The 19543-nt window shown below is 32.1% G+C and overlaps 2 protein-coding genes across 18 annotated transcripts in view; one reads left to right on the top strand and one right to left on the bottom strand.

The window, feature by feature from the left end:
* LOC127699106 (uncharacterized) overlaps window positions 1-16890 on the bottom strand; it is a 197993-nt gene extending 181103 nt beyond the window's left edge. For all 15 annotated transcript variants that reach the window (XR_007981082.1, XR_007981077.1, XR_007981083.1 and 12 more), the window contains exons 1-13: window positions 16753-16890; window positions 12544-12657; window positions 10718-11931; window positions 10072-10202; window positions 8862-8988; window positions 8371-8470; window positions 7214-7362; window positions 6619-6856; window positions 3422-3523; window positions 2377-2452; window positions 1750-1851; window positions 882-1010; window positions 123-209 (exon numbers count right to left, since the gene is read on the bottom strand). Coding sequence is in view for 1 of the 15 variants with exons in the window: in XM_052202845.1 (XP_052058805.1) it covers window positions 123-209; window positions 882-1010; window positions 1750-1851; window positions 2377-2452; window positions 3422-3523; window positions 6619-6856; window positions 7214-7362; window positions 8371-8470; window positions 8862-8988; window positions 10072-10202; window positions 10718-11931; window positions 12544-12657; window positions 16753-16863 (2680 nt within the window). In the remaining 14 variants the exon portion in view is untranslated. The remainder of the gene's footprint in view (window positions 1-122; window positions 210-881; window positions 1011-1749; window positions 1852-2376; window positions 2453-3421; window positions 3524-6618; window positions 6857-7213; window positions 7363-8370; window positions 8471-8861; window positions 8989-10071; window positions 10203-10717; window positions 11932-12543; window positions 12658-16752) is intronic.
* Window positions 16891-17210: 320 nt separating this feature from the next.
* LOC127699116 (dihydroxyacetone phosphate acyltransferase-like) overlaps window positions 17211-19543 on the top strand; it is a 226750-nt gene continuing 224417 nt past the window's right edge. For all 3 annotated transcript variants that reach the window (XR_007981089.1, XR_007981090.1, XM_052202857.1), the window contains exon 1: window positions 17211-17338. Coding sequence is in view for 1 of the 3 variants with exons in the window: in XM_052202857.1 (XP_052058817.1) it covers window positions 17302-17338 (37 nt within the window). In the remaining 2 variants the exon portion in view is untranslated. The remainder of the gene's footprint in view (window positions 17339-19543) is intronic.

Below are 19543 nucleotides of genomic sequence, written 5' to 3'. Positions count from 1 at the left end.
CCAGATCTATAATGTGCTTCTAACAAACATTATTCATTAAGTTTTATATCTATATTCTACAGTCCAAAAAATTGCACTTGTTTTACAGCTGGTATATTATATTTATGTAGTTTTCTACTAACCTTTGACCTCTACAGGTATTTTCTTAAGGTACATCTCTGTCTTTGAATTCTGCTGTGGTGATCCAATAATTATCAAATTAGAATTTTCTATAAAAAGGGAAGAAATGCAATTTATATCTAACAAATGCAATTTCTTTCTTTTGAGGAAAAAAATGAATAATTTTTTTCAGTTCAAATATTGAGAATATGGAGACTGAAAAAAAATTAAGGTTGTTCCATTAAAATGTCAATAACATACAAAAACAGCTACAGGTGTTGAAACAGTGTTCAAAATGAAAAATTCAAGAATAAAAATTGGCTATATCAATGGATATCTAGTGATATCTGTGGGTATCACTTATTTTAACACAGAACAACCATGAAAACATTTTCAAATGAACATCACAAGTGCTGCAATCTGTCATTAAAATAGAATAAATCACCATCTTTTTTTTTAATTCGGTAATTTACTGTTGATGTTTTGCACAACAGCAGTACAAAAAAAGCTTTTTAAGAGGAAATACACATGGCATGGTGACTATAAAATATAGAAGAAATTCAATAAGGGAGGGATACAAATCTATGCTGAAGGGTTCTCTATGCTCCCTTGATTAAATCTCAATTTGATTGATTTTTTTATTTGTGTAAAACTTTTACCTATCTGATAATTCTACAGCTCCTCATCCTTTATGACTACAGCTGGTGTATCAGATATCAAAAAGAACATGTTGGTTATGTATACAGCAACCCCCCCCCCCCTTTTTTTGGTGAAAATTTTACCTATCTGACCATTCTCAAGCTCCTCATCCTTTACAACTACAGCTGGTGTATCAGATGTCAGAAAGAACAGGTTGGCTATGTAAACAGCAAACTTCTGAATGTGTATGGCTGCCTCTTGATCTTGTGTACCTTCACAATGTTTAAATATATTTGATCATTGATTTTGTTAAAAAAAACACCAAATAATATACTTATGTTTATTTTGATTAAGTTAAAAGATGAATAATGTATTAATGTTTAATTTTATAAAAACAAAAAACTGATAACAGCACATTTTCATCCGTCTTCTTTTACTGATAATTTGTTCTCTTCCTGAATATGCATGTTATATTTGCCACAAGATGTTAAAGGGACATTAGCTGTCAAATTCATTTGCACTGATTCAGCTCAAATTCTCATATTTCATTTATAACATACTAAAATGTCTATCCAAATTACAAAAAGTACTATTAAGAAATAATGCATGGATTCGTTAAAATGTATCAACAGTTCCTGCGTTTTTGACACTATGTGTCATCTAATTAATCATTGTGATGATCTCCAAAGAATTATGTAGGTCATATGATCTGATGTAAACACGAACATAAATATAGATATGCAGTCAAGCACGTCCAAACAGATGTCTAGATGTCATTTTAATTTTGTTTCATTGAGTTTTCTCATTGGTGTATTCCCCCATATCTTTTATTATAGTGAAAGTGTAGCTCAGTTCAAGTATCATTTTCCTTAACAGTAGAAGATTCCTTTTTTGCATTTTTGGCATCAATGTTATGGTTTGAAAACATATTACTAAAAGAGTTGTGATCTTGGATATGGTTTAAAAATTATATTTTGACTGTCAACTTCCTTAAGTATCTAAATAGCATACCAACAACAATATAGAATTCATTTTCAGCTACTCTCCGAGCAGGACCATAAGATGAAGGTCCTCTCGAATCTCCAAAATCTTCTGTGCAGTCTTCCCAGGCATCTATAATAAATTATAAACAGAAATATATTAAAAGCCAATACTTGATCATTTCAATCAATAAATACTTTATGTCATACCTTTATTTCTATAAATATATCATGTCATCCAAACAAATAGACCACTTTCGAGTTATGTCCTTCACTGGAAAAGTTCGTCAATTATGCGTGCCTTTATGACGTCATTTACCAGATAGAGGGGGATGTCTGTATCCTAGCACTATTAAAGTTCATCAAGCGTCTTCGTGATCCTCATTATGCAGGATAAACTAGAAATAATGTTTGTTTCGTAGGTACTAAATCATAATTCCCTAATGACAGCAGTGCTGATTATCAATTATAAGAATTCAATTTGCTGAATAATTCGTGCAATCTAGCATCATATTTTTTCAACCGCTCGCTCAACATGGGAAGGAAGTAAAGATGCCCCTAAACGCACGAATGATGTTCACTAAAACCAAAGTTTTTGATGGAAATGCAACGATCTCGAAGTGGTCTATTGCATTAGAATCCATATTCTATGTCATACCTGTATTTCTACAAAAATAAACTGTAGAAAAAATTTTCAGTTTGTCTTCTAAATTCTTCACTGAAGTTCCATCTACCTACAAAAGATCAAAACTCCATTACAGTACAAATACTATTTTTTTTATAATTCTGTACATATCAAATTTGAAATGGTTTAATCAATGCTTTAATATCATACTGCAAATAGAAAAAATAAAGTGAATAACATTAATATACCAAATATATCATTGACCTAATTTTTATCAAATACAACTGCTTGAGCAACACGACGGGAGTGTGAAGCAGCAATTGCTTCCACTTCCTGAGCACATGAGGTCAACCCTGGCTTTTTGTATGGTTTGTGTTGCTCAGTCATAAGTTTTATGTGTAATATTTTGCTATTGCTGTTTTTTTAATTGTTTGTAGCCACTGTGTTGTCTGATTTTATTGGACTTTTTTTTAATCGTCTCCTTGGCACCCCTATCTTTTTAAATGAAAATATGACAGCCAATATATATTATTGGGGGAAACAGCATTTCATCTAATCAATTGCTTTTAATATAAAACTGCATAGGCACTCTTACTAGCAATTTGAATCCTGGAATCAAATTGTTACCTTTTACGGTAACATTTTCTTTTAAACATAATTTTTCATATCATATTACTGTAAAAGCAGAAATTATCGTTGGGGTTTTAATTTGATTTATTTCATGGATAGATATCATCCACGAAATTCAAACCCCAACTAAATTTTAACCTACAAAGAATATTACTTTCACATACTGGAATCTACGAAAATTGATCATCATGAAATTAAAAGTAGAAAAAAAACAAGAAATTTTAATCCCACAAAAAATAAATTTTTCATCAGTAGTTTGTTTAAGTTTCTTAAAAATTAAACATTTGTCCTAAAAATTTGAAAGAAGTGCTTTAATTTGGGAAATGGTCAAATCATGTTCAGAAGAGAAAAACTTTCATATTATTATACTAGAGGAACAGATTCTAACTGCAGACTAGCTGCTAACATTGCAAAAGATAAAAATGAAAGATTGTTCCTTTGTTTATACCTGTAATGATTTAAACTGGGACAACTTCAAGTTATTCTTTTTATATGAAAATCTCAGTATATTGGTTGTATCAACAATCATTGCATCATCCTTCAAGGAACCCTGGAAAATAAATTTGAACTTGTAGCTGTTAAAATGTTATTGCGGTTCACATTAAGTACATAGAATCTTTACATAGGTGAAAATTTCAGATATTACAGGAGTCTAAATCCCAAGAAAGGGAAATCTCAGACAGCATAAGGTAAGGTCTCTAGTTTAAGATTACAAAAAGGATTGTTGTTTCTGAGATTATCAACTCTTGGTAGTATTTAACAAAAAAATTATGCATGATACTTCTCAAACATATTCAAAATGAATGCAGAACCTAGTCTCTTGCCTGCATTTGATATTGTCAGTGTAAAAGTGCAATGTTGATTGCCAATTATCAGTAAAATACAAGGAAAAAAATCAGAATTTTTCTACTTATGCCATTTCTTGATCATGAAGCTTCTGTCCACATTTTGAAACATTCCAACATTCAAAATTTATTTTCATAATTTTGCTTCAGATATCATCTTTAAATCACAAAAAAAACTTTTGCCCAGGTATCGTAAAATTTCATAAAGGTTTGACAAAATTATTGATGTCCTAAAAAACAACTTTACCTTCAGTCAATCCAAGTGTTAAAGGTTAAAAAAAAATTAAGTCCACTGATCAGTTAAATAATGAACAAGAGTGCACACGATGAAATGTCTCGCCTACTATACTGACCATTGATTTTATGTTGATAGTCCTAAATGTAAAGATCACATTAACATTTATGATCTCAGAAAATGAGGTCAAGGTCAGATAAACCAAGCCGTAAATACATGTACACCTTTAATACAATCATTCCATACACCGAATATAGATGACCTATTGCTTATAGTATAAAAGAAACAGACCAAACGATGGAAATTATATATTGACCAATGAACCATGAAAATGAGGTCAAGGTCAGATGAACCCTGCCAGACAGACATGTACACCTTAAAATCATTCCATGCATCAAATATAGTTGACCTATAGCTTATAGTTTCTAAGAAACAAAGTTAATCAGGAAAACTGAACATTGACCAATGAACCATGAAAATGAGGTGAAGGTCAGATGATACCTGCCAGCAGACATATACACCATACAATCATTCCATACACCAAATATAGTTGACCTATTGCTTAAAGTTTAAGAAAAACAGACCAAAACACAAAAACTTACCATTTAGCAATGAACCATGAAAATGAGGTCAAGGTCAAATAAAACCTGCCAGACTGACATGTACATCATAAAATATCTCCATACACCAAATATAGTTGACCTATTGCATACAGTATTGGAAAAACAGACCAAAACACAAAAACTAAACTTTTGCCACTGAACCATGAAAATGAGGTCAAGGTCAGATGACACCTGCCAGTTGGACATGTACACCTTACAATCATTACATTCACCAAATATAGTAGACCTATTGCTTATAGTATCTGAGATATGGACTTGACCACAAAAACTTAACCTTGTTCATTGATCCATGAAATGAGGTCGAGGTCAAGTGAAAACTGTCTGACAGGCATGAGGACCTTGCAAGGTACGCACATACCAAATATAGTTATCCTATTACTCTTAATATGATAGAAATTAACATTACATTAAATGTGGATAGTGTCCACATGTGGACACAGATAATGCCCCCGCTTGCATATCATATAGTTATAAAGGGACATAACTGAAGAATGGTAAAAGTGACGCTACCCAAATTTGAACTTGATCTGAGTTTTGTGGTAATAAGCATTGTGTGTAAGTCTCATAACATTTGGTTGAGGCTAACTTAAGTAGAGAACAGAAACTAAAAATTCAGCAATTTTTCTACTTGTAAACACACATAACTCTAGAACAGTTGTGTATAAGTTTTATAATATTTGGTTGAGACAAACTAAAGTTAGAGAACGGAAACGAAAAATTCAGCAATTTTTATGTTTATAAAGGGACATAACTCAAGAATGGTAAAAGTGTCGCCACCAAATTTCGTACTTAATCTGTATTATGTAGTAATAAGCATTGTGTATAAGTTTCATAACATTTGGTTGAGGAAAACTTAAGTTAGAGAACGGAAACTAAAAATTTGGAATTTTTCCATTTATAAAGGGGCATAACTCTAAAATGGTTAAAGTGATGCCACAAAAATTCAAACTTGATCTGTGTTTTGTGGTAATAAGCATTGTGTATAAGTTTCATAACATTTGGTTGAGGCAAACTTAAGTTAGAGAACGGAAACTAAAAATTTAGCAATTTTTCCATTTATAAAGGGGCATTACTCTAGAACGGTTAAAGTGACGCCAACAAAATTCCAACTTGATAACATTTGGTTGAGGCAAACTCAAGTTAGAGAACGGAAACCAATTTTATGCTACGGCGGGGGCATAAAAAAAATATTAACTTTTTTTTCAAGTAGTCATTGAACCATGAAAGTGAGGTCAAGGACAATGGACATATGACAGACGGAAACTTCATATCATAAGGCATCTATATACAAAGTTTGAAGCATCCAGGTCTTCTACCTTCTGAAATATTAAGCTTGTAAGAAGTTAATTAACGCCGCCGACGCCGGATCAATATCCCTATGTCGAGCTGTCGAGCTTTCTGCGACAGAAGTCATAGGCTCGACAAAAATGATAAAACATATTTTAAAAATTTTGCTGCAGATGGTATGTCTTGATTAATAAGAAGCTTCTGTCCAAGTTTAATAAAATTCCATGAAGCTTTGACAGTTAAAGTCCTGTTTCACTGGAACGACAAACCAGAAAATGTTTAAAATCTAAATGGAGATCAATCCAACCATATTCGAGAAGGTACATGTATGGTTTGACATATGAGTAATATTACCTTAAATCTAACGGTTAAAGTCCTGTAACTCTGGAACTTAAAATCAAAAGGGAGTTTTCTTCAGTCAATCCTAATGTTGTGTTAAAATTCAATGAGAATTGGTAACAGCAAATTTGGGTTAATGTACGAAGTGCACACATACTGACGAATAGATGGATGAATGGAAAGACTATGGTGTACCTTTGTGTGTGCAGTCTAAGACTGGCAAATAATCACCAATGGAATTGAAAAACAAATGCTTTTATTTTCCCGTCAGTTGAAAAATTGTAACAATTGAATTGACTGTGCTGTTGCAATCTACCTTCATCTGACTGAGTCTGAAAGGTGTAATTTGCTGAATAACTTGAAATCCCTGCAGACCTTCTCCAAATGCTGGATTTACACACGTGTAAGTAAAACTATAATCCTGTTTACTGTATTTATTTTCACTGACTGGTTTACAATTATCATCACGACAGTACCCTGACTTCTGTTCCAGAGCTTTAGCTGTGAAATCTCTAATGTACTTGTCATTCACTACTCCTCCATCATTCGTCTCTCTGAAAAGTAGAAATCAGTATTAATCAAATTATGAAATACATTTAAAAGTGGGGGTTATTAGAGCTTACCACAGGGAATGAGTGCTTTTCAATTGTTTTAGCTAAAAAATTACCAATCAAAACATGCATAGATCTATTTCCAATAACCAATGACCGCTGGTTTTCACGTTTGAATTGTTTCACGTTTATTGTCATTCTGAGCTGGAGCCTTTTATAGTTACTATAGGTAATGGTTGTGTTTGTTGCCAAAGGCTGTACGGTAACTCATACTGGTAGTTGCTAACATCAAGGTCCTCTGGTGGATAATTGTCTCATTGGCAACCTATAAAATTGATCTTATAAACTAAAATATCCTACTTTGTATCCCACCACCAATGTTCCTTTCCCTCAGGTTCTGTATAATTAACCATGGCTCCTATCTCCCTCAATAGTCGATACATCCTTCTAAGGTAGAATGGAGGTACAGTCTTGTCAGCAGCACCAGTTCTGATCAACACAGGAACATGCTACAATATACTTATTATATGAATAATAGATAACTATGTTTCCTTATATATCTTCTTTAATGGTCAAAACCTTTTTCTAAGATGGTGGAAATGATAATTTAATCGTCAAATTACTGCTTTCCAACATTATTTTCAAGAGAGGCTAAAATGGACAACATTATGACAAATTCGTGTCACCTAGAAGGTCAAGAAAATGTAGAACTCTGCAGCTTCGATCTTGGCATTGGTGACAAGAAATTTATAATTAAATCCTTATAGTGTTGGATTTGAATATGACATAGATAATGTTGATATAAACATGTAGTTTAAGAATTGAAAATAATTTCCTATACTATTGAATGTACAATATTTTTTATGTGACAGAAGTCTAGTTTCAGGAGTTGATTTGGAAGGGAGTCAACTCAAGAACATTCCTAACAAAAATTGATCAAATTTTAAAATGCACTTCTATTTTAGTCAATATTAATAAAATTATATTTTATTAGGATAACATTGGCCATTTTGTCTGAATACTGTGGATTAATTTATTTTTCGTGGGTACCAATTTTCGTTGATTATGGAAAACTTACATGTTTGTGGATATTTGATTTCTTATTTTTACCTTAGTCTGCATACAAGCCAATAGAAAATTTGTTATTCGTTGTATATTTAATTTGTACCTAAATCCACGAAATCCACGAAAATTGGTATCCAACGAATAATAATGAAACCACAGTAGTCAAGATCATACATCTACTGTATATTGTGAAATTTTTGTTACAATCCTGTTACTCTAAAACAACATATTTTCATGTTTAGCCCTTTCTAATCCAATCCACAGCGATATAATTTCGTGCTTTATATATTCACTTGATGTTATTTAATATTAGTTAAGGAAATATCTTAAGTTTTAAATTTTAGAGACAATTTATATTTGCTTTATTTTTCTACTCACGAAAGTTTGTTTACAGTATTTTTGATTTGTAATCAATAAAATCTCTTATTTCTTCATATTCTGATCCTTCTTACCTTCAAGTTAGAAACATGTCTATCAACATCATTTTCCGTGATAGAAGATTCCATGATAAACTTGACTCCAGGGTCTACATGGCTTGCAGCTATGTCATGTCTGAAGACAAAAATACAAGATATTTCAATGGTTACCATATATCATTATTCTGACACAGTTATATCATTACGTGTAGTGCACTTATATGTTTAAATAATCAAGAAAGATAATTCAAACAAGAAATGAGCTGTCAAATTGACAGCAAACCAATTTTTCTGTATTTTTAAGGTAACCATTGTTGAACTTAAGACAGCAGCTACAATGCAGTATGAATGAAATTAATGTATTCTAATGTATGGCGCATTCAGGCTTGTTTGACCTACACATTTACCATGTTCTGTGAATAGTCTCAGAATGCCACTTGCCATAACAGTGAATTTAACCCATCTGCAGATACATAAGAAGTCACTTCCCATCAGCAGGGATTTAACCAAGCTGTAGACATAATTACCTAAAGAACAGGTTACTATCACCATATTCTTCTTTTTTTATCCAACCAGCGAGAGAGATGAGGGCCAATGCTCTGTCAGGGTAATGTGTAGCTAAGTTTAATGCACCATGGCCTCCCATGGAATGACCTTAGAATATAAATTTATAATTTCTAAACTTAAATTCACCAGCGTACATGTACTTCATGTCATATCTTCATAAAAAATAACTTGTGTTAGGAACGATTACATTATTTTTCCCATAATTCAAATCAGTTTAGTATTTAATTGATAACAGTAACTTTTGTACAATAATCAGTGCAATAACTATTACATAAAAGTCGTCAGGAAAAATATGCAAGAAATATTTTCACTGATTATTTATTCTTCCCCTAGTAGGTAAAACATAATATCAGACTAGTAAAATATATTTACATAGTAACAAATGCATATTTCAATTTTTTTTTTTTTTTTTTTTTTCTGATTCACAATCAAGCAATGCAAGCAGGGTAGAATAAATAGGAAGGCAGAGTTTACTTATGCCTCATCCTTTAAAAATGATAAAATATCAAAATAAATGATTTAAAGTCATATGAAGCGAGTGACTGGTGAAAAATAATATTTATCCAATTCTTGAACCAATGCATGTATATATCATAAACTTAGTCTTCTGTGCACGATTTCATCATTTTTTACGCATCCATATCGCATAATCGTCAAAAAAAAATTCTCTCGGTCTGTTATGATGTGCAAATATGGCAGCTAATTAATTGTTGTGTTTTGAAGCTGTAGTTTACGGATTGTCACCTGAGTAAACAATCAACAAAGAAGCATGGATATTGAGCACGTGTATAACATGTACAATAAGATATAATATTTTATTTCAATGACAGATCCATACGTATTGCGATCAACAGATTTTACGAGAAAGGTCACGCTGAGTTCACTGCATACGGAAAACATTTAACATATCGGCGAATTGTTAACTGGAAGCAAAAAATTGATAAAAAGTACATTTCTTCTAAATTTGGACAAATCATTGAATTGTTTTGAAAAAAAGGTATATGGACAAAAGTTTTATAATAAAACCTAGTCAAAAACCTAGTCATTTAGTTATAAAAAACATATGCATCATATTTTTTTAATTTGAAGTTTCATATGACTTTAAGAACACTTGTAGGAAAAATTACAACAACAAAATTTTTTTTTTTACCTTATTAAACTGGTAATTACCTGCAAAAATAACTCTTTCTTGGTCAGCTTTCATAGTCAACCAAGAATACTCCTCCGTGAGTTTAGAGAGCGTGTCTAAAGCTGTCATAGCGGTCAGTACTCCTGGACCTTCCCAGTTATGAGCTCCATGTCTAAATCAAATATAAAATATTAATTGTTATCAGACAGAATTTTACATAACAATGATATTGGTATCATTCACATATACCTGCAAAGTGTGAAAATTGCAAGTCTAAGTTTTTGAATTAATGCCCATATTTTTTTCCATACACTGTATTAATTCAACACTTGCAAGAACATAATATATTAAGAAAAGAACAATCAAAATCTAAATCAAACAAAAAAGCACTCTATTCATTTGCATGGGTATAACAGTATACCAAAGCACAAATTAAAAAAAGTATTAAATTCATAAATAGAGTGATATAAAACATGATCTTGTGAAAAACAAACTTAAAAGTACTTTTTAACAGTGTTAATCAGATAGCTGATCAATCTTGATGATTTAGAGAATATCATCCCTCAGTGCACTGCACATTTTTAAAATCACATAAAACTGACAGCCATATGTATCTAAAAAGCGATGTTTTTTTTTTCTGATTCACTCTTAGTTATCTCCCCCTTCTTATTTATAAATCAATTATACCTTGTAGGTGCTAACAACCATGCACCATTAACCCCATACACAAACTCTTTATTGACCATGTATTTATAGCTATCTGCCTGGTTCTGTGGTGGTACAGTTGTTCCATGAAGAGTCAACACAACAGGACAAGATTCTCCGATACAGTCACTCAGTGGATATGTAGCCGCAGCATGTTGTACTGAACCATCATGATCCAGAAACGTAAACAGAAAGGATTCCTTTATTTTTCTACGTCTTAAATTCACTAGAAAATCTTTACTTCCTTCTGAAGTTGTTAATTTTAGCTTTAATTCTATAGTTTGACATGGCAATATTTCTGACGATTCGAAAACAACGTTTACGGGTAAAATCTGACCTGGTGCAATATGAACTTGGTTCAAGAGTTTAAAGTTCATATCAGTTCCATGTGATTGGTCGACTAGTTTTATCTTTGATATTTTTAACCATTTTGAAAAATGGTAGTTGGCAACTGGTATTGCTATATATTTACCAAATACATGCCCATCAACAAAATCTGGTAGATAATGAGGATTCAAAATTTCAAAAGGGACTTGTTTGATCTGTAGACTGCACATCAAATTAGCGCCAACTTTTCCTCTTAGTCTGACATAAATAGTATGTAAACCTCTATCGAGTTGAAGGCCAAAGAAAAACTGGTTTCTATGGTAAACGTCTCCTGTGACTGGTATCCCATCAACATATATGGTATGGTGCCCAAGACATTGTAAAGCAACGTTTTGTCTGTCCTCATTCAGAGAAAATTCCCCTACAACCCATCCCTGCCATTCAGTGATTCCCATTGAGCTTAATGTATTGATTAACTCATTCCAGTTCACAGTTGGTGCAATTTTCATCACATCTTTTGGCTGTCTCTGGTTATATACCTGCCATGTAATTTCCCCTCCCGGAGAAAATTCTGAATAAAACTTTTGATTTTTGTGTTCCCTATACTTTGATACATTGTAGATTCCACCAAATACCTCTAGAGGGTCACCATCGAACTCTGTTTTTCCAATGACAAAAGGACCTAGATAGTTCCATTGTTTGATAAATGGAGTTATCTTTCCTGTTATTCTGGCTGCTTGTTTGAAACAAAAGTTTGCATCAGTTAACTGATCTGCGTTATCATACAAAGTACCAAGTACTGACCATAGAAATCCATCATTCTTGTTGTCTGTTAGAAGCTTGATAGCGCAAGGAATCACCTCCTTAGCCTAAAAAAAAACAAGTGGAACTATGAGCTATTGTTGACACTACAGATAACCCTGCTATAAAGTTTTTGGTTAACAGGAAGTTGATAAGCAATGAATTTGTAAATGCATCACACAGTATAGGGTGCTCACATGGAGCTTGATTCCAAATTTCAGGAAGCTGTAATTTGTAGTTCCTTAGAAAAAATTGATTTTTTTTATAAAATGGACAGACTGGTGAAAACATGGATAGACCAACAGACATGAACCAGTTTAGATCGTTTATATTAGTTGTCTCATGAAACACATTATAAACATATCACAAAACCATCATTTAAAGAATTTTAGAACAATTATAAAGACCTGTAATGAGATTCAGCCAAAATAGAATGTTTACAGGACTTAGCAGTTTGATCTATGACCAATCATGAAGTTTACAAAATATTTTTCTTTTTATCCATCAAAATAGTGTCTCCTTTCATCTGTTAAACTATGTTTACAGATGAAAGGAGACACTATTTTGACAAATTATGTCGCTCAGAATTGTACAGTGAAAATCACTTCGTGTTAATTAATGATGATATTTGTATGATGTTTTCTTTAAATTTTTTCAATAAAGAGGCAACATGTACTTACAGTTTTGGTCCATCGAATTTGGTTAACACTTTTCACATTTATCTTCTTCAGAGTACATTTACTACCTTTAGTTTCTGCTTCCTTCAATTCATCTTCCAAGAAACTTTGGACATTCTACAGAATATAAAAAATATTGAGGTACTTTGAAAAGTTATTGCAGACAAAAATATACATATTAATCTTTTTTACAAAGGAATTTCAAGAAAAGTCTCCCTTGCATCATTTCACAGGCACTAACATGTTCATACATAGATACAAAGGCAAATCCATATCTGTAAATAAAACAAATGCATTAACCCATCAATGGGTACAAAAAATGTAGGTTTTGTTTAATATCACTAATTTGTATATCTGATGAACAAAAAATATGATGATAAATAACACAAGCATGCACCAATAACCTTTGAGATCTCATATCATATGTTGCTGTGATTTTTAAACTGATCGATACATATGTAGTTGAGCTAATATAGCTCAATCTGGGTACATTTTGACTCTAAAGAATTATCTCCCCTTGAAAAATTTAATGCTTCATTTATTATTTGAAAGTGCAATTTAAAAAATTTCAGACATATTAGCAAAGTACTGCTGAATATAATTTTGTAAAATTTCAATACTTTTACCATCACCAAAACTCATGAAAAAATTTACACAGCTGTTATATCAAATGCCAGTAAATTTTTCAAAGGGAGACATTTTTTGTAGTATGATATAGCTTTAAAATATGTACCCAGATTGAGCTCTACTATGTAGGTGTAAAAAGGCTTACAATGCAATTTTCTATATCATTGATATTTTCAAGATGTGCAAGGCTTTTGAAAAGTTGATCTGCACTGATTTTCGAATCAGTCGAGACATTTCTGATTTAAACTTTCAATATAAATTTAAAGAACAATCATACAAAAAATGTGCAAGCTTGAGAGTGCTAACAATGCAATTTTCCAATTAATTTTATTTCAAAGATGCATGACTCCTATAAAAAAATAGTTATTTGGAACTGGTTTTCAAATTTGTCTAAGACATTGCTGATATAAACCTTTGACTTAAATTTCATATAAATTTATCAAGAATTGTAAATGTGTGAACATGTCATGAAATTACAGCTAACAAGAGGCTGTCAGAGTGAGATCCAACCGGATTTATCTGCATGGAAATGATATTTGCAAATCTGAACCTCCAAACAGGATCAAATAAAAAAATAAATGAATCTTTCTAGCGTTCAGAAATGACAAAATCAATCTAAGAATCACTTATCGCTTCTTAAATATTCTTAAACTCAAGGATAATAAAAGCTAAAATTGTGAAAATCAAACTTGACCTTCATTTAGTCAAAAGAAACAACATATCTAAATTTGAAAAGATTTCATCATAGCATTTTCATATTAATGAACAGACACTGTTTGGAAGCCACCCCTCCACCCTGTTGCCTGCCTGCTGTACATCCCCAAATCAATAACCAATTTTTCCTTCGGTAATTCAGTTAAAAATTGATTGATCTATACATTGTTTTTTGTGTATACCTTCAAATTAGTATGGTATCAACTTTTACTATAGATATCAAAAAAGAGACCCCAAGCTACAACAATATGACCTTGAAACTTCTGAACTGCAAATCTAAAAAACCTTTGTTCACTTAATGACAGGATTATTCTTGATTCAATTTTTGCTTTTAGAGGTTGACAGATATGATGAAGTCCCCTATAATAGTAGAAAAATCAATAAAAAAAATATATATAATTTCCAATGCACTACTGAACTCAAAATCGTTAACTTTTTTTTCTAACTTTTTTATTTTCCCGCATTTGCGCAGAAATCTCTTTCTTTCTTCCAGTCTCGTTTGTCATGAGACTTTGAGTATTCCTAACAACAGGACCAACATCGGAATCGTTATGGTATTTCCGTTTCTTTTTTAACATTAAAATATGTTAGAATGAAAAAAAAATAATTGATACAGACTTCGTTCCCTTTCACAGGTAACACCTGCCTCATATTAATGATGGGCAAACAGCTTTTTAAATGTATGCCTCAGGGTTTTCCTGCTAAATGAATTATAAACAGTTGGGTTGATTTTGATAGTACCAGCAACAACACGGAAGAAACAACATGAAGGTTCACTGTCGATAATTATCCTTTTTCAGATTATCAAGATTTTCTGGATTTCTTCTTAAAGTCATTAAGGAGCATACAATTTCAAGCGAATTACTGAGTGCAATTGAATTAAATAGCAATAGCAGGTGTTTTTTGTATATAAGTGAAGTCTCTCAATAGGGAATAGCATAGTTGAAGGTCTAAATGAGGGTACCTTCATGACTAATAATAGTAAAAAAAATCCAAATGCGTTAAGAGTAATTTTAGGTGCATGACAATAAAATGTACATTTTCTTTATAACTTATTTTGATGAATCCTGTTAAATTTTTCAACAACAAAAAACTAGAGGCTCTAAAGAGCCTGTGTCGCTCACCTTGGTCTATGTGCATATTAAACAAAGGACACAGATGGATTCATGGCAAAATTGTGTTTTGGTGATGGTGATGTGTTTGTAGATCTTACTTTACTGAACATTCTTGCTGCTTACAATTATCTCTATCTATAATGAACTTGGCCCAGTAGTTACAGTGGAAAATATTTTGTAAAAATTTACAAAAATTTACAAAATTTATGAAAATTGTAAAAAATTGACTATAAAGGGCAATAACTCCTTAAGGGGTCAATTGATAATTTTGGTCATGTTGACTTATTTGTAGATCTTACTTTGCTGTACATTATTGCTGTTAAGTGGTTTATCTCTATCTATAATAATATTCAAGATAATAACCAAAAGCTGAAAAATTTTCTTAAAATTACCAATTCAGGGGCAGCAACCCAACAACGTGTTGCCTGATTGGTCTGAAAATTTCAGGGCAGATAGATCTTGACCTAATGAACAATTTTATCCTTGTCAGATTTGCTCTAAAGGCTTTGGTTTCAAAGATATGAGCCAAAAACTGCCTTTTTCCCTATGAACTATTTTTTAGCCATGTCGGCCATCTTGTTTCGTGGGCGGGGTCATCGGACACATTTTTTAAACTAGATACCCTAATGATGATTGTGGACAAGTTTGGTTAAATTTGTCTCAGTAGTTTCAGAGGAGAAGATTTTTGTAAAAGATTACAAAAATTTACGTAAAATGGTTAAAAATTGACTATAAAGGGCAATAACTCCTTTAGGGGTCAACTGACCATTTTGGTCAAGTTGACTTATTTGTAGATCTTTCTTTGCTGAACATTATTGCTGTTTACAGTTTATCTCTATCTATAATAATATTCAAGATAATAACCAAAAACGGCAAAATTTCCTTAAAATTACCAATTCAGGGGCAGCAACCCAACAACGGGTTGTCAGATTCATCTGAAAATTTCAGGGCAGATAGATCTTGACCTGATAAACAATTTTATCCCATGTCAGATTTGCTCTAAATGCTTTGGTTTCAGAGATATAAGCCAAAATCTACATTTTACCCCATTGTTCTATTTTTAGCCATGGTGGCCATCTTGGTTGGTTGACCGGGTCACCGGACACATTTTTTAAACTACATACCCCAATGATGATTGTGGCTAAGTTTGGTTTACTTTGGCCAAGTAGTTTCAGAGGAGAAGATTTTTGTAAAAGTTAACGACGACGTACGACAAGTGATGAGAAAAGCTCACTTGGCCCTTTGGGCCAGGTGAGCTAAAAACGGTAACGGATAATTATGTGAGACCTCTGACAGATCACGATGAAGTTTAAAATAACTATTTGGCGATCACACTCAAAGTAGTAGAAAAATGACAGTTTGACGTCTGACGATAACGGATAAGGGCATACACCTTAATTTTATCGCTATTTGAAAATCTGTCTCGCTTGAACTTTTAACGACATACAACAATCACTTTTCTATTGTGGCATCAGATATTTTCTATTATGACGTCAAAATTTTACGGGAACTGTTGTGATGTCCAGTAATGGCGGACAAATTGCGATAAGGTGTTATAACTTAATTAAGTGTGCATGAAACAGAGAAGAATTAGTTCAAAGCAAGGACTTTCTATACTAAATAAGTATTGAAAGTCCCTGTTCAAAGAACAGTCAGTAGACATATAAATACATATAAATAGTACATATGTCTCTGGTACAGTACTCGGTATATAGTATACTCTGCCTCTGGCAAATGTTTAACAGTTTTCATTTACATTTTCTTTTTTCTTTGAAAGTTTACAGGATGTGATGTCCATTGTGATATAAATTATCCCAAAGAGTAGCAGGATTCTTTTTATGTCTGGTTTAGTGTAATAAAAGGCCATTTTCTCATGAAGTTTTTGAAGCACCTGCTCAGGTGCAGACGAATTTCATTTTACGACATAACTTGGTACCACATTAATCAATTTCTAACTTTTGATCAAAATTATTTCCATGCTACAATTATGTTTAAAACATAGAGGAATGACATGCATAGTATATTTAGTAAATATTATTTTATTAATTTTATTTTATAAAGTCGTAAATGGCTATGACTTCATCTTAGTATTGATAGTGTTTTAAATGTCAAGCATTTGGATTTACAAAAATAAGTAAAATATTAACCCTGATCGATCACGCCACCGGTAAAACTGTATTCCGGTTTACTGTTTGTCCTAGTGATATGCTGAAAGTTTATTTACTGATAAACCAGAAAAAACACCAACAACATTTGCAGAACTTTGGAATTCGTACTGAAGGGTGCAAGACCATTAAGCTCAAATATGTCAGACCAGTCAAGGAATTCGTGGATTAAACAAGGTATCAAAAGAAAATTCTGTACTTCACATTCATCAAATTTCTCTCTTATTTAATCTTTAATCATACAATAAGTTACAAGTTACATGTACTCATTATGTAGATGATGTACTGATGTAGGGAAGCAAGTTAACTCGTACCATTGTAAACTCGTACCACGTAAACTCGTACTAAAAAAGTTAACTCGTACCAACGTAAACTCGTACCACTGGGAAGTCGTACCAAATAGAACTCGTACCATACACCTTATCGCTATTCCCGCTTGACCCGAGAATCTGTCCCGCTCGAACTTTTGACGTCATACAACAATCACTTTTCCATTGTGGCGTCAGATATTTTCTATTATGACGTCAAAATTTTACGGGAACTTGTGTTATGTCCAGTAATGGCGGATAAATAGCGATAAGGTGTATTAAAAATATATTCAAAATACGAATGTTTTATGATTTTTTTTTGGTAAAAAAAGTTGAATAACTTGAATTTTATACTAGATTTTAATGAAAACTTAGACCAAAATATGAATGTAATTTCTTAATTACCATGCTAATTAATATATTAAATTCCTTTGATTGTGTGATTATTGGTTGATTATTAACTAATCAACTTATTTAATCATATTATTAAATTTTGGTTGTTGTTATATAATTTAACAGCTTGGAATTAAATGTATAATGTTTATTATGAAATGAAATTCCTGATTATCAAAACACAAGCTGACATGAGTTGTCTCAAAGAGGGTCGTAATGGGGGTACCTTCATGACGAGTAACGTTAAAAAATCTTGCCAAATGACGTTTACAGTATTTTTTGGTGCATGACGATAAAATGTACACTTTCTTTAAGACGATAAAAAAATTGACTGATTTTGACGAATCACGTTAATTTTTTTCCAAAAATAACGGTAACGCCTGACGGTAAAGGGTATTCCTATCCTCCTCAAAGCCCACTTTCCTCATAAAATGTGGCATGTTTGTGAGGTTTTACAGACTTAAGAGGTATTGAGTGAAATTAAAGTATATATTCATCATTAAACACCATTTGAATGCATTTAAATAATTCCTGATGTAGTACATCATGACATAACATTTGACAGTTATCACAAGTGAAAATCACGACTGCTCAGAACAATTAAAAGACAATCAAGACCAGTTAAAGACAAGTTAGACCAGTGTGAAATAAACTCATCATAGATACCAGGATAAAATTTTGTATTTACGCCAGAGGCACGTTTCGTCTGCAAAAGACTCATCAGTGACGCTCGAATCCAAAAAAGTTAAAAAGACTTCTTGGTCCAAAATGGTCGTATTGATTTACGCCAAATCATGGATGTATGTAATTTCAAAAGATAACTTTGATAAGTTAACATTTTTATTTGCCCACTTATGGGATGTTTTTAATAGGGCCAGCCATAAAGTGATCAGTCTGTCTGTCCGTCCGTAACAAATTGTGTCCGCTTTATACCTAGAGAACTGTGATAGTTTCATACTTTATACTTGACATACAAAAATGTATATATTAACCAACACCAGAGGGTGTCATAATATTTGTACAACTTCCTACATGTACAGTACGTAGTCTGACTTATGACTAGATATGTCGGATTCCAGCAAGAGGCCGGACTGTCGGGCAGTTACCTGAACGTAATTAGCACCTGGTTTGATATCATCTGTGTAATACCTGATGGAAGGTCGTAAATCAATTTGTAGCTGATTGAAATTTTACCTGTATGCAGATTTAATTAAAAGTGATGATACATGTACATGTAAAAATGTATTGTCACAATAAGTAAAAAAATATTTACTTGAAGACTTTTTTTAAAAAAATTGTAATTTGTCCACCTGATCGTAAAATTACATTTTAAAGCAATGTAGTTTTTTCTTTATATAAAATATTTGATAAATTCGAAATGAAAAAATTTCAAGTAGTTTATTTCAGATTTTTTTACTTTATTATTCATTTTCCTGTAGTTCATTCATTTATTCAACAATACCACGCTCACCTCTAGTGCCTCAACTGATATTACCTGTCAGTCAATATCCGCAAATCAAACAATTGACCCCTTATAAACAGTTCATTTCTGTTTACAGTTACATGTATTTATACATTTTCGCGCCTCTTAGAGCTTGTGCTACCGTGATGTTTTCTTAAAATTGAAGTCGGAAAGTTTTATTTTTTTTCATTTTGGTGACATGATGTAATCTCACTCATG

The sequence above is a fragment of the Mytilus californianus genome, unplaced genomic scaffold, assembly GCF_021869535.1.
Source record: "Mytilus californianus isolate M0D057914Y unplaced genomic scaffold, xbMytCali1.0.p SCAF_4, whole genome shotgun sequence".
Classification (NCBI taxonomy): domain Eukaryota; kingdom Metazoa; phylum Mollusca; class Bivalvia; order Mytilida; family Mytilidae; genus Mytilus; species Mytilus californianus.
Note: the sequence above shows the minus strand (reverse complement) of the source record. Positions and strands in the feature narration are given on the sequence as shown.